The sequence below is a fragment of the Pezoporus flaviventris genome, unplaced genomic scaffold (assembly GCF_033815535.1).
Source record: "Pezoporus flaviventris isolate CSIRO_AGI_PZ_B2104156 unplaced genomic scaffold, CSIRO_AGI_Pfla_v1 ptg000029l, whole genome shotgun sequence".
Taxonomy (NCBI): domain Eukaryota; kingdom Metazoa; phylum Chordata; class Aves; order Psittaciformes; family Psittacidae; genus Pezoporus; species Pezoporus flaviventris.
Window position 1 is genome coordinate 10,665,280 of NW_026892577.1, and position 13,308 is coordinate 10,678,587.

Sequence of the window (13,308 nt, forward strand, 5' to 3'; positions counted from 1 at the left end):
ATGCCTGTGGGGTAGGTCTGGCTCTTGCACCCTCTCGTTGCATTGAGACTGGCCTCTGGAGCACAGGATGGTTTCTTGAAGAGGGGGATATGTACAGCATCACTCTGGGGCACCTCCAGGCACCCGCACCACTAGCTCCATGGGCTCCTTGGCCTTGTTGCGGTAGGCCTGGCGGATGATGTCCACAGCCCGCTGGTGGGTGACGTTCTGCAGGCTCTGTCCATCCACTGACACCAGCTCCTGACCGGCCTGGACCCCGTAAGGAAAGACAGTGGAGTGAAGCACAGCTGCTTTTGGAGTGCCAGGGCACTGCCAACACCCAGCAGCGCCATGGGATGGGGGTGTTTGGGTGCTCTCAAGTGCCCCCCATACCTTGAGGATGCCGCTGAGGAAGGCAGCTCCCCCAGGGAAGATCTTCTCAATCTTCACTACGGGCTGTGCCCGTGACTCGATGCCTCCAGAGATGCTGATCCCTGCAAAGGAGCCAAGAGGCCCTCACACCAGGTAGACTGCAACCCACTCCCGGGCATGGGACACCCTCCCCTGGGCACGAATGAGGGGCTGGGGCAGAGGCACCTCCTCATCTTCTATTTTGGAGGAGGGCTTGGGGCTTTGCCCCCTAAATGGGGTGCCTGGCAAGCCAGTGATGCTGGTACCAGGAGGAGAGTCCCACACCTAGGCTCCTACCCATGTGCCACCTACCCAGCGAGTGCTTCAGCTTGGAGAGGGTGACTGTAAGCAGCTGATACTCCTCCTCTTCCTCCTCTTCCTCTCTGCCAGCATCCCCAGGGCCATTGGTGGCTACCCCAGCTTCTGCCTCACCCCCTGGCCCTCCAAAGAGAGGTGCAAGGGGGGGGCGTGCTCTCCGAGCCTTCCCCAGCAGCTCGAGCCCCCCATCGGGCACCATGCTGGAGGCCTCCTTGTGCCGGGAGCTGCGTGAGTGCCCATGTCCCTCGCCCAGGGGGGCCTCAGCCAGCAGCCAGTTGGGGGGCCTGGGGGCAGTGGGGGCCAGGGGCCGGCTGGTGCTGGCGTAGGCATCCACTGGCACGTCAGGGAGCGGGGTGTAGGTGCATGGGTGAAGCCGACGGGGGCTGGCAGAGGCCCGTGGCCGGCCCGGGCTCGCCTGTAGCCCCTCGGCTCCCTCCAGATCTGGGGCCCCCACTGGCTTCAGCAGGAACCCGCCGCGATAGTCTGCAACAAGAGGGGCTCAGACCTTCCCCCAAGACCCCATAGACCAGCTTTATGGGACCCCTGCCATCCCCTGGGAACGCCAAAGCCTGGGGACCTCTGCCACCTACGGACCTCCTTGGTGTAAAGGGCCCCAGATCTTCCTCCTCCAGGGACATTCAGACACCCCAGCTCCCCTCCCTAGGACCTCTGACACCTCAGAGCCCCCAGACACCCCATCTCTCTCCAGGGACTGTGTCTCCTTCCCCCTGGTACCCAGGAACCAGAGATCCTGCTACTCTGGGGCCTCCCAGCATCTAGGGACACCAAATGCCCTCTCCCCTGCAACCCCCTGCACTCAAGCATCCCAGCTCCCTTTCTCCCACCGCAGACTGCCCCTGTACCCCCCCCTCCAGCCTGCAGACCCCACCACAGGCCAGGCAGACCCCATGGGGTGGCACTCACCAGGCACTGGTGTAATGAGGTGTCTCCTGGGAGGGACATCGTGGTGAGCTGGGCGCAGGGCAGGCGAGCGCACTGCACTCAAGGAGAGACACCAGTCACGCCCCCAGCGGTACCCACCTCTGCCTGCTGCCCCCAGCCAAGGTCCCTTGGGGACCAGGCTGTACCTGAGCGGCTCTTCAGGGCATCAAAGGCTTCCAGCTCCAGGGGCATCACCATGCTGTCAAACCGGCCCAGGTCTGTGGGAGCCACCACACTCCTGCCGGGGTAAAGAGGGCAGACAGGTTGTGGGAACCTCTCAGATGGGGTGTGATCAGGGCTGGACTGTATGGGAAACTGGGTCAATCACCCAGCTGGCAGCACCGGGTACCCCAGGATACACCCACAGCACACCCACCTCACATCCCGCAGCAGCAGGACCTTCTCAGGCCGATCCAGGATAGCCAGCAGTGGCCGCACCAAATCCTCCACGCTGCCCTCATGCAGGTACTGTGGGTGCAGGAAGGGTGTCAGCAGACAGGTGCCCACCCCTCCCATGCTTCAGTTTAACCCCAAGAGCTTAACGTGGGCACATAGTGCTGATGGCAACGCCCCCGGGATGCAGGAGCTGCCTGGGGATGATCCTGGGATTCTGGCACTGCACTGCTCATTCTGCCCGCGGTGCCATACCCTGGAGCAGTGGCGAAGCACGGCCGTCACCTCGTCAGGGCTCAGGAGGCGTGCAGCAGTGTCCTGGATGTGTGTGAGTCGTGCCTCGGGGTCGCTGCCATTGGGCTGCAGGGCAGCAATGCCTGTGGGGCCTAGGATGCTGGCACGCCGGCTTTTCTCTAAGGGGGCACAGCAAAGAGGGATGGCCAGAGGGGCAGGGACCACCCTGGTCACCCCACAAAGCCCTCCACCCCAATGGCTTGCTCCACACCAGTCAGGCACATGCAGCACAGGGGCAGGCACATGCAGAGCCTGCCCCACAGCACCCCTGGGCACACAGGCACCCCGTTACCCCGCTTCAGGCTCCGGATGACAAACTTCTGCACAGCGCCTACTGCAAGGGAGATGGAGAGGGGTGAGTGCCGAGGGGGAGCAGCATCGCTGCCCATTGCCAAAGCTGCATGAATGGACATATCCTCCCCGTGCCCCCCCTCCGTGCCAAGGATGCCACAGTAAGGCTACAGTGCCCACAGAAGGCAGAACCAGTCCATGGTTGGGTCCCTTTCCATCCTGTCCCCCAGTCTGGTACCTCTGTCCCCGTCGGAGCGCCCCGGGGACTTGGCGCGTGCCCTGCGTTCGGAAGCGGGCTGCTCCTGGCTGGGAGGGGCCCAGCTCTGGCTGGTGGCACGGCCCCCCTTGAAGAAGAGGTTGACGAGGGTTTTGGAGCGGTGCAGCCCTGGGGCCCCTGCCCGGGCCCCTTGTCCCTCTGGCTTCTCCTTTTTCCGCTTCTCCTCTGGGAACAGAGACGAAGAGGGCTGGAATAGGGAGGCCGGGGGATGCCAACCCTAACGGGAACTTGGGGGGGACGTTTGGAGGGGCTACTGGGGGCATTGACTGGAAGAGAGTCCTGCTGTGGGGTGCAGCGGGTCTTCAGGGCTGGACTGCTAAGCCCCAGGGGCAGCGCTGGGGCTACTCAGAACTATAGGATGGCCAGGGCTGGTGGCCAGAGATCAATATGGGCTGGGGGAGGTATTGAGTGCCCAGGAGCAGGAGCCAGGTGTCTGTGCATCAGGGGCTACAGGATGGTCAAGCAGGAACAGGGTCTGAGCTGTGGGACTCCCAGGGCTGTGGGTGCAGGGTTGGAGGGGACCCCAGCTAGGGGCAAGACTCATACATAGGGCCATGGCCTGGCACCTACCAGCGACGGTGAGATCACTCTGTGAGCGTGTGATGGGCTGCCGGGGCCGGCTCAGTGCCAGCAGCAGGGCTGTCTTGGGCGAGTGGGCAAAGGTCCGTCGTGGATGGGTACCGGGGGGCTCGCGGGCACCCTGGCCCCGGATGGCTGTGTCCCGCAGCAGCTCGGGGGGCCGCACCGTGCGCCGCATCTCTGGCAGCACCTCGGCGGCTGGCTCGGTCTGCATGGCCCGCTCAGCACGGTCCCGCACCCAGCTCCGCCGCGGGCCGTCCTCCGTGGAGATGGCCACGTCCACGGTGCGGGCAGGGGGCCCTGGGGCGGCTGTCCCCATCCCGTTCACCACCCCTGGCACTGGCCCCGAGGAGTAGGAAGAGATGGAGGAGCTGGTCTCTGAGGTCTGAGAGAGCTGCTGCAGCTGCCCGTTGGTCACTGCGAAGGCACAGCAGGGACATGGGGTGACATGCTGTGGGGTCACAGGGAGCTCTGCATCCCAGCACAGCGGGTATGTGGGGACCTGTAGGGCCACAGGGTCTCCTGTGACCCCTACAATGGACACGTGGAATCCCACAGAGTTATGGGAACCAGCAGGCTCCAGGCACAGGGAACATGCAGGACCCTGAAGGATCACCAGGACCACAGGGTTGCTGTCCATGGCTGTCCACATGGACGGAGGACAGGGGCCCTGCAAGCCCATGAGAAGTGTGGGATGCTAACCATACCACAGGGAGCTTCATGCCCCCTCCAAGGCTGTGGGACCCCATGGCATGTGGACCTTCTCCCTCCCCGTGGTGGCCAGACGCCATTTGTATGGGGCCCCCAGTCCGGTACCCCTGCCAGTACCCGCACAGTGTTGCCCTTACAGCGACTGAGCCAGCAGTACTCGGCCACCAACTCCTTGTAGGCAGGGAACCGGCCTGTCTCCTAGGCACAAGGGGAGAGAACGAGGGGTCAGCACACACCAGCCGTCCCGGGCAAACCCGATCCGGTGCCAGCCATGAATAATGCATCCCCCTGCCTTCCCACCCGCCTGAAACCCAACCAGCTGGCAGCCACACCAGCCCCACAGGCGCCTGACTGAGCTGGGGAAGTGCCAGCATGGGGACACACCAACCCCCCACCTCACCTGGGGGTTCCATGGGGCCAGGCAGAGGTACCTTGATGGTTAGCATGATGTGGGTCTGCCCCTTGAGCACCTCCACTGCCTTGCTATGGCTTATGTCTTCAAACTTGACTCCATTGGCTGCAAGGACTTGGTCTCCCACCCGAATGCCATTCTGCTCTGCAAGCCCCCCAGGGTCCACCCTAGGGCAGTGAAGGGGGAACAGGATGGGTCCAAGCCCTCACAGGAGCCCTGCTCCTGTCCCACACCTCCAGGCTCCATGCTTCAACACCCATTGAGCTGATAGCCACAGTCTTATGAGGATGGGTGTGGTAGCCAGGGAGGGGGGCAGAGCCCCAGCATGGGTACAGTGGGGAACAGAGCATCACATCCCCCTTGTGCCCTCCAGGGTGGCCGTACTTGGAGACGTAGATGCCGAGGCCAAACTCCCTGCCACCGCGGATGTTGAAGCCCAGGCAGTAGTCATCAGAGGTGGTGTAGAGGTGGACGATGCGCCGCAGCCCATCCTCAGAGCCACTCTCCGATGGAGTTGAGCCACTTTTCTCCACCACCAGGCGCCTGTTCACCACGTCCACCCTGGAGCACAGGCACAGTGTTGTGGGGGAGCTCAGGCGCCAGACTCTTGTCCTCCAGCAGGATGGGTTCATTGGTGTCACCCAGTGGAGGAGAGCGATGGGAATGGGGGATGTTAAGGATGGGGCTTGCACTTACCCTGCCTGCTCCAGACCTTTCTATCCCATCCATCCCTCACCCTGGGCTATCTCCATCTTTGTCAGATACCTTTAATGCCCTCCCACCCTGAGGGTCCCCCAGCTCTGGGATCCTCCCTGTCCCTCACCATCCCTCACCAAGCCTCCCCACGATGCCCTCCATGGGGCTGGGCTTTGGATTGCTGGCATGGGGTTTGCCCTGCTCACCACGCCGTCTTCTCCTTGGAGAACTTGATGCCCGGCACACGGCCCATCCGCCGGACCACCATACGGAGGCGGTTGTTGCCAGTAAGGACCTTGACGGCACTGCTCATGGTGATGTTCTCCAGGCTCACGCTGTTCACCTCTGTGATCTTGTCACCAACACACAGCCCAGCCTGCTCTGTGAGGGACACACAGCTCAGCTGGACACCTGACCCCACGCTGATGCCCCTGTTTGGTGTCCTCTCCCTCAATGTGTCCCAAACCTGATCCGGACCCCAAGAGAACAGAGTTGGGGATGCCTGTCAATTGCACTGAGGCCATGCTAGGCATGGGGGGCTAACACCTTGCTGTGGCTCGGGGATGGAGTTCAAAGCCATCAGCATGGTGCTGCTCTCTCCTGTCCTGTTCCCTCTGGGAAGCCTGAAAATCCCATGGACAGGGGCAGCAGGAGCAAACAGGGGCTTGTCACTGTGAAGGGTGGCATCACCACTGTGGCACCATGTCCCTGGGAGCTCCCTAGGAGGGTCTTGCTGGCACATGCCTGTCCCCACCAGTGCCCCTCACCCTGTCCTGCTTACCAGCAGCGCTGCCCTCCTCCACTTTGCTGACAAAGATGCCCAGCCCGTGCTCGGAGCCACCCCGGACACTGAAGCCAAGCTTGCCATCCACACTCTTTTCCACCGTGATGGCGTTGATGATGTCACTCTCGTTGCTGCTGGCTGTGAGGACAGGATGGGTCACCCAAGCAGCAGCAGGAGGTGGTTTCTCTTGCTGGGGATGTCCCCAGTCCCAGGTCACCTCTCCCTGCCCACAGACCCAGGAACCTCAGGTGTCCAGGCCCTCTGGCCATACAGTGGGCAGAGGGCTGGGACACCCCACTCACCTTCTATGGGGGTGTTGATGAGGATGACACGGCCCATGGGGGAGGCGGTGCGGCTGCCCCGGGTGGTCCCGTTGAGCAGGCGGCTCTGCTTGCTGAGGAGGTAGCGGGGCGCCAGGCTGGCCTCGCTACTGGAGCTCCATGACCGGCTGCCCGCCGTCATCCCCGACAGTTCCGCATCCCAGCCCTGGGCCATGGCGGCGCTGGGCACCCCGGTGTCCCGGTGTCCGGCTCGGGGCTGGCTGTGTCCTCACGGGGCTGGGGCTGCCCGCCGGCCGGGGAGGGACATGGCATATTCCAGCAGCACATGCCCGGGCTCGGGACTGCTCCCTCCTAGCAGCGCGATAGCGGGGACGGCTGGCGTGGGTGCCCGGAGCTGGCAGGACCGGTCCCGGGAGCAGCGGCACAGCCTGGGGAGACAAGGAGCTTCGTGACCCCCTCTCCAGCCTTGTCCCCTCCCGCGCTAGGACCCTGCTGCAGGGCTCCTGGGTACCGCCATCGATGGGGCAAGGACCGGCCCTCCCTGCGGAGGGGTTGCAGCAGGAGCAGGGGAGGGGGAACCGCATCCCTGAGCTGCTGCGGGGAAGGGGATGCTGTTCCCGATGGGATTTTCCAGGCGTGGGGTGGAAGAAACTCCACCACGGCCCCTCCACCGTCCTCCCCGCCCCGTCCCCTGCTCGCCCCAGCCTGACCTCAATAAATAAGTGATGGCCCGGCCAGCGAGATACGTTCGTGTCCCCGCCGCCTGCCAGCCCCCGACGGCGACCCCGCCGCTGTCCCCCTTCCCCAGCACCATCCGGCACTGACCCTCCCCGGAGGGGGGCTGCGGACCCCGCCACGGCCGCCGGTTCCCCCGCCCCGTGCCCTCCTCACCTGTCCCCATGGTGCCACCGGTGAAAGAGACACCTGCGAGCGGGGGGGACGGAGAGGACGGGGGCAGACAGCGCCGCTTCCCGCCCCCCGCCCGCGGGGATTGGCTGTCCCTGCGGGACCGGTGCGGTCATCGAGAGCGGGAGCTGTCAATCAAGGGCGGCAGGGGCTGGCCTCGCAACGGGGAGGGGGAGCCCTGTGCGTGTCTTCCCCAGCGGGGACGACGTGGGGAGGTCCCGGGGGGTGCATCCCCAGCGATGCTGTTGTGGGGCGCAGGACGCGGTGCCCCCCCCCCAGACCCTTCTGCATCCCGAGGCACACGGGGGAAACTGAGGCACGGCCGGGGAGGGGACACACATACACGACGGGTCACCCCTCCTGCTCACCCCGCTACTCAAGCCGGTGTCCCCCCGTGCCCCTCTCTCCGGGGGGCATCGTGCCCACCCTGGGCTGCCCTTGACCCCCTATCCGGGCCCGGCGCCGCGAACCCGACACCGCTGCGGTTTCAGGTGATGCGCGGTGGCAGGAGGAGGGGAGGCGGGGACGGGGGCGGGGGAAGCCCCCCCCCCCCCAACCTACCGGGGCAGGTCCCGCCCTACGGCACCCCCCCGGCGCACACCGGCACTGGGGGGTTGCGGGGGGGCAGATGCCGCGTGTGCCCGGGCACGTACCGGTTCCCCCCCCCCGCGGCTGCCCCGGTCCAGCGCAACCCCTGCCGATCCCCTCCGCAGGGCCGCCCTCCCCATCCCGTGACGGCTGCGTACGTCAGCGCGCCGGGCCGGAGCGGGGCGGTGGCGGCGCGGGCGCGTCCCGGAAAGCCGTGAGTGGCTGTGGGGGGGTTCCGTGGCCGGGGTCGCTCGGTTGGGGAGGGGGGGATTGGGAGCAGAGGGGGGTGGGAGCAGAGGCCTCCTTCTCGCGGGGAAGGGCGTGGAAATGGGGCCGAGCGGTGTTCCGGTGCCTTCCGGGGGGTACTTCTCCTTCCCGAGCTCTTCCGAGCGCCCCCGCGGGTCCCCGGCAGCGTGCGGGTCCCCGTCCCTCACCCGTGGCCCGGGGGCCCTTGAGGAGTGGGGGCGTGCCGGGCTGGGTGGTGTGCGCGGACCTGGGGGTCCCCGCTGCCGGGTTGCAGGGTGAGGGCGGTGCATGATGGGGTCACCGCACCAACGAGCTGCTCCGGGTGCTGGGGCGGTTCCCACTGAGCTCCACTGAAAAGGGGGTCTCCATTCCCTGCCCCGTGTCCCCGCGGACTGGCGGAGCTCCGGTAGGAATGCACTGGGGGAACACGCATGGGTACCACGTCCCACATAAGCGCTGCCCCTCCAACCCCAGAAGATGCCACCGTCCCTGCCTGCCACCATCAACATCCGTGAGCCCCGCTGGGACCAGAGCACCTTCCAGGGCCGGGCCAAGCACTTCTTCATGGTGACCGACCCCCGAAACCTGCTGCTCTCGGGGACCACGCTGGAGGAGGCCCGCCGGGTGGTGGAGGACTACAGGTACCAAATGGGGGCTATGACTCACACGCACCCCCCACACGTAGGCTCCACACCACTCCCAGGCTCTCTGACAGAATACAGCCCTGGGGCCATTCCTCGGGGTGGAAACGGGAGTGATGCTGTCCCACCCTTTCCAAAGCCAGCTCCCCAGGTTGCCTGACTGGTCCCTAAGGCATCTCCCAGCTGCCCTGCGTGGGGCGGGAGGGCAGGCAGGAGGTGGGTGCTGGCAGAGGGTCTCCCAACAGGTGCTACCCTTACCTGGCAGGGCGGGCAGGATACCCCCAGGGCTGACAGAGGACCAGCTTTGGAAGGCAAAGTACATCTACGACTCAGCTTTCCACCCGGACACGGGCGAAAAGATGCTCCTCGTGGGACGCATGTCTGCCCAGGTCCCCATGAACATGACCATTACTGGCTGCATGTTGACCTTCTACAGGTAGGGTGGAGGGGTTCCCCCTACCCCTGGCCCTTGCACGAGATGGGGACACACATCCCATGTAGGAGCATGGGTGGCATCCTCCAGTGCCACCAGCACCCTCCTCTCTCTGGTAGGACCACGCCGGCCGTGCTGTTCTGGCAGTGGGTCAACCAGTCCTTCAACGCTGTTGTCAATTACACCAACCGCAGCGGGGATGCACCCATCACCCCCAGGTAAGTATCTTCTGAGCAGTGCCTTGGGGCCCCCAAAATGACATAGCTTCTTGAATGGTGGGGATTGTGAGATGGGATGATGGGGACCTGGTACAGTCAGAGATGGACACCAGTGGGGCTGCCAGGGTTAGTGGTGTACTGATGCTGTTGAAGGGCATGCTGTCCCTTCCTCTGTGTGTGGGGGGTTATAGGTGGGATGTGGGGACCCTGGCTCGTCAGTGTCACCTCCTCCTCTTGCAGCCAGCTGGGGACAGCTTATGTGAGTGCTACCACGGGGGCAGTTGTCACAGCACTGGGACTCAAATCTCTCACCAAGGTAAGGTGGCCCTTGGCCATCCCTGGCTGGGGCACTGGGACCCTCCCTGTGGGGTCTCCCTGAGCTCTGAGATGAGCAGGGATTCATCCCAACACCTGGGGCAGGGGAGAATATGGAGGAAAGGGGTTTCCTGGGGCCATCCACACAAGGCAGCCCCTCTCCCCAGCAATGGCTCTGGAGGTGGCCTGTCCCTCCAACCCCTCTTCATCCCCAGCAGGGTCTCTCCAGGCTTCTTTCATCCCTTGGCTTCCCTCCCGGGCTGGGAGGGGACATGGGACACCCTGGATCCCCTGAGCTGTGCAGCTTTTACCATCTGGGACTTGCAGGGGAGGAGGGAACAGTTTTCTCCACTGGTCTTGAAGGGGGATGGTGGCAGACCTGGGGACAGCCAGCTCTGCCCCCAGACCCTCTGTGTGACATGCTCCCTGCTTGCCCCCCCAGCACTTGCCAGCCATCATCGGCCGGTACGTGCCTTTTGCAGCTGTGGCTGCTGCCAACTGCATCAACATCCCACTGATGAGGCAGAGGTGAGCCCCTGGGCTGGGCTGGGGTGCTTGGGCTCACATTGGGGTTCACCAGGCACTGTTGGAGGATGTGGGAAGCAGTGCCCTGGGCTTGCAGGGGCACCCCATCTTCCTTCCTGGCCCTGCTGGCATCCCTCACCTTGGGGCATTGGATTGAGGATGAAAGCAGTCAGTTGCATCGCAAGGGGTTATTGGCTGAGCTGGCTGTGAATTCCCTGTCCAGCCCTGTTGAGGACCCCTCAAGTGGGAATGTGGGATCAGCTGAGGCCCTCCCAACTTACTATGCAGGCAGTGAATGGGGAATACAGGAGGATGTCAACCTCTCCTTGGAGACGTGCTGTATCCCTGCCCTGTCCCTTGATCCCCCACCCACTTACACTGGGCTCCACTCACTCCCTCTGTCCCTGCAGGGAGCTCAAGCTGGGGATCCCAGTCACGGATGAGAACGGGAACCGCCTGGGTGAGTCCACGGCCGCAGCCCAGAAGGCCATTTTCCAGGTGGTGGTGTCCCGGATCGGTATGGCAGCCCCGGCCATGGGTGAGTGTCCCCTGTCTACCTGTGTCTGGAAGCTGCAGCCAGCCCCTGGCACCATGGGAAAGCTTTGAGCACTGGAGCTCATCTTCTTCCTCTCTGCCTCAGCCATTCCCCCGGTGATCATGAACGTGCTGGAGAAGAGAGCTTTCCTGAAGGTACCTGGTGGTCCCAGGGGGTACCCCTTGCCTGCCACAGTGCTGGCACCCTGTCCATCCCACTGACACAACCTCTCCCTGTCCCTGGCAGCGGTACCCGTACCTGAACGCTCCGCTGCAGGTTGGCCTGGTGGGATTCTGGTAAGTCTTCCTCTGCTGATGGGCATTGCTGCCCACAGACTGAGCATGGTTTTGGGGGCAGTGCTGCTGGGGATCTGCTTGGCAGGGGAGGTGAGAGCCATCACAAAGCTCCTCGGGGAGATGCCAAGGTGGTGCCCCCGAGGCAGATGAGATGGGATACAAGGTCCTAGGGCTGAGAGCTGTTTTGCTCCATCTCAGTGTCTCTCAAGCCTGCCATGGGCTCCTGCTCAGCATTGCTGTTCTCCCACACTGATGGGCACGGGCTTTGCAGGTGATTTACACAGCCCCACTTCTCTCCGTGTGTTTCCCTTGCAGCTTGGTGTTCGCGACCCCACTGTGCTGTGCCCTCTTCCCTCAGAAAAGGTAAGGTCAGCACCTTGCCCATGTATATGGCTCCCATGGGGCAGGGCATGGGGTGCAGGCAAAGGATGTGTGATCTCCTTGTGCTCACTGACTCCCAGGAGATGTTTTTGCTCCTTTGAGCAGTCAGAGGCTTGAAACTGTGTGCACAAATGTCCCTGTGCACACACGTCCCTGTGCACCCACAGTGGTGCAGACCCAAAGGTCTGTGCTGGGCCATGGGAATGTCCCCATGGGGTGCTGCAGTTCTTCAATTTGAGGCCACTGATGGGTATCCCCCCTCAATCCTCTGTATCCATGTCTTTTTGGCAGCTCGATGCTGGTGAGTCGCCTGGAGCCTGAAGTCCAAGCTCGGATACGGGAGAAAGACCCACAGCTGGAGACCGTCTATTTCAACAAAGGGCTCTGAACCAGGGTCCCAGGGTGTCTGAGATGCGTGCCATGGAGCTGCCAGGCCAGCGCATCGCTGAGCTTCACCCTTCAGATCCCTCTGGGGCCAAAGCTGCTTTCCCTTGTCCATCGCGTGTCCATAGGTCCCTGCTTCCTGGGGTGCCCACAGCACTGGACCCAACCCTATTCCCATACCCAGGCTTAGCGCTGCTTTGAAGATGTCCTGGTTGTCACCCTGGTGTGCTTCTCCCATGCTCACCCTGTGTGTGCCCATAGCTGTGTGTGGTACATGGGGGAACATAGGCAGCTGCACCTTGTAAGCAGGGATGTGGAGTGGAGAAGAAAAAGGTGCTCTCCAGCTTTAGGAGGTAGCAGACAATTACAGCCTTCAGAGGGTGAACCCTTCTGCAGGCACCCCACGTTGCCCAGCGGTTCAACAGCTGGCGCCTGGGGATGGCAGAGCAGTGTTTGGAGAGGAAAGCTCCCCATTCCCAAAATAGCCATGGGTGAGTGATTTCAAGTGCACGCAGTGGCTCAAACCCAGGGCGGGGGGGCTCTCCCTGCCCTGCTTCGTGCTCTCAGCTCACCCTCTGCTCTCTTCCTGGCTGCTCCACGGATTTAGTCTGGATTTCTGCTCTTTCCATCCCCAGAACAAATGGCACATTTTAATCCCAGCAGAAAGTCCTCTTTTTATTCTCATTTTAATGCCATCTCTGTTCAGGGCTGGGCTCCCCCGGAGGGGTCACTCTACCTGTTCCTGGAGTGCTTTGCTTTCAGGTGGACCTTCTCAAATAGCTTTAAGTGCACTGTGGTTTCCTCTAGTTATTTTTTATATACATATCATATACCTGTATGTACCAAATAATAAAGGCAGGTTGTTCATATAAAACCAAAAGCAAAGAGAAGCATGGTGCTTGCCAGTTTGTATATGGTGGAAAAGGGGCTGCTGTTGGGATGAGGATGGGAGCGGGAGGGAGGGGAAGCAGGGCTGCCAGGGTGCCCCTGTTCTCCCTAGGGCTGGGCTCTGCTCCCTGTTTTCCACCCTGCTGCTTTTGCAGCGGCTTGGGCAGGCTTGGTGTGTGCTTAAGCTTATCCAGCTGTCAGGAGGGCTTTTTTTAGCACAGTCAGCTTTGTACCTCACTGCCGCTCAGAGGGCTCTGCTAAGCTGCTGCCCTGCATGCTGCTGATTTGGAGAGTCCGGAGCATCCCCCTGGCTCTGCCCGTGCTCCCGCCCCTTCTCTCAGCCTGATCACAGGACACTCAGCTTCAACCCTGGCCTTGGGCCTGTGCCTGTCTCTCCAGTGGGGTTATTTTTATCCAGCTTTCTATGCATGGCTGTCAGAGAGCACATTGCTGTGTTGTGGCACCCTGGCAAACCTGGGTCAGGCTTGCCAGGTCCTGACTATCCTGGCCAGGGTAGTCAGGAGCGATGGATATCCACGGAGGGAGAGGAGGGATGAAGGCAACCATGCTCCGATGACCCCTGT

The 13,308-nt window shown here is 62.9% G+C and overlaps 2 protein-coding genes across 4 annotated transcripts; one reads left to right on the forward strand and one right to left on the reverse strand.

Annotated features, from left to right (window-relative positions):
- Positions 1-58: 58 nt before the first annotated feature.
- Positions 59-7,366, reverse strand: PDZD7 (PDZ domain containing 7). 3 transcript variants are annotated; one of them, XM_061458877.1, is made up of 17 exons: positions 7,260-7,366; positions 6,390-6,796; positions 6,085-6,225; positions 5,510-5,684; positions 4,992-5,168; positions 4,627-4,774; positions 4,333-4,393; positions 3,476-3,901; positions 2,867-3,070; positions 2,630-2,671; positions 2,299-2,456; positions 2,027-2,118; positions 1,797-1,888; positions 1,633-1,704; positions 703-1,191; positions 373-473; positions 59-249 (listed from the first exon to the last, which is right to left on the reverse strand). In XM_061458877.1, the coding sequence occupies exons 2-17, from the start codon at positions 6,580-6,582 to the stop codon at positions 100-102; spliced, it is 2,721 nt and encodes a 906-aa protein (XP_061314861.1). In that variant the 5' UTR covers positions 6,583-6,796; positions 7,260-7,366; the 3' UTR covers positions 59-99. The 3 variants fall into 3 exon arrangements, with proteins under 3 accessions (XP_061314861.1, XP_061314862.1, XP_061314863.1); XM_061458878.1 differs by lacking the exon at positions 2,630-2,671; XM_061458879.1 differs by lacking the exon at positions 7,260-7,366 and having other exon boundaries at positions 5,510-5,679; positions 6,390-6,527.
- A 488-nt stretch (positions 7,367-7,854) lies between these two features.
- On the forward strand, positions 7,855-12,675 carry SFXN3 (sideroflexin 3). The gene is made up of 11 exons (XM_061458880.1): positions 7,855-8,076; positions 8,583-8,749; positions 9,015-9,185; positions 9,302-9,400; positions 9,641-9,716; positions 10,158-10,243; positions 10,651-10,778; positions 10,881-10,930; positions 11,022-11,071; positions 11,387-11,434; positions 11,744-12,675. Exons 1-11 carry the CDS (start codon positions 7,903-7,905, stop codon positions 11,838-11,840), a joined length of 1,146 nt encoding a protein of 381 aa, XP_061314864.1. The 5' UTR covers positions 7,855-7,902; the 3' UTR covers positions 11,841-12,675.
- Positions 12,676-13,308: the final 633 nt, after the last annotated feature.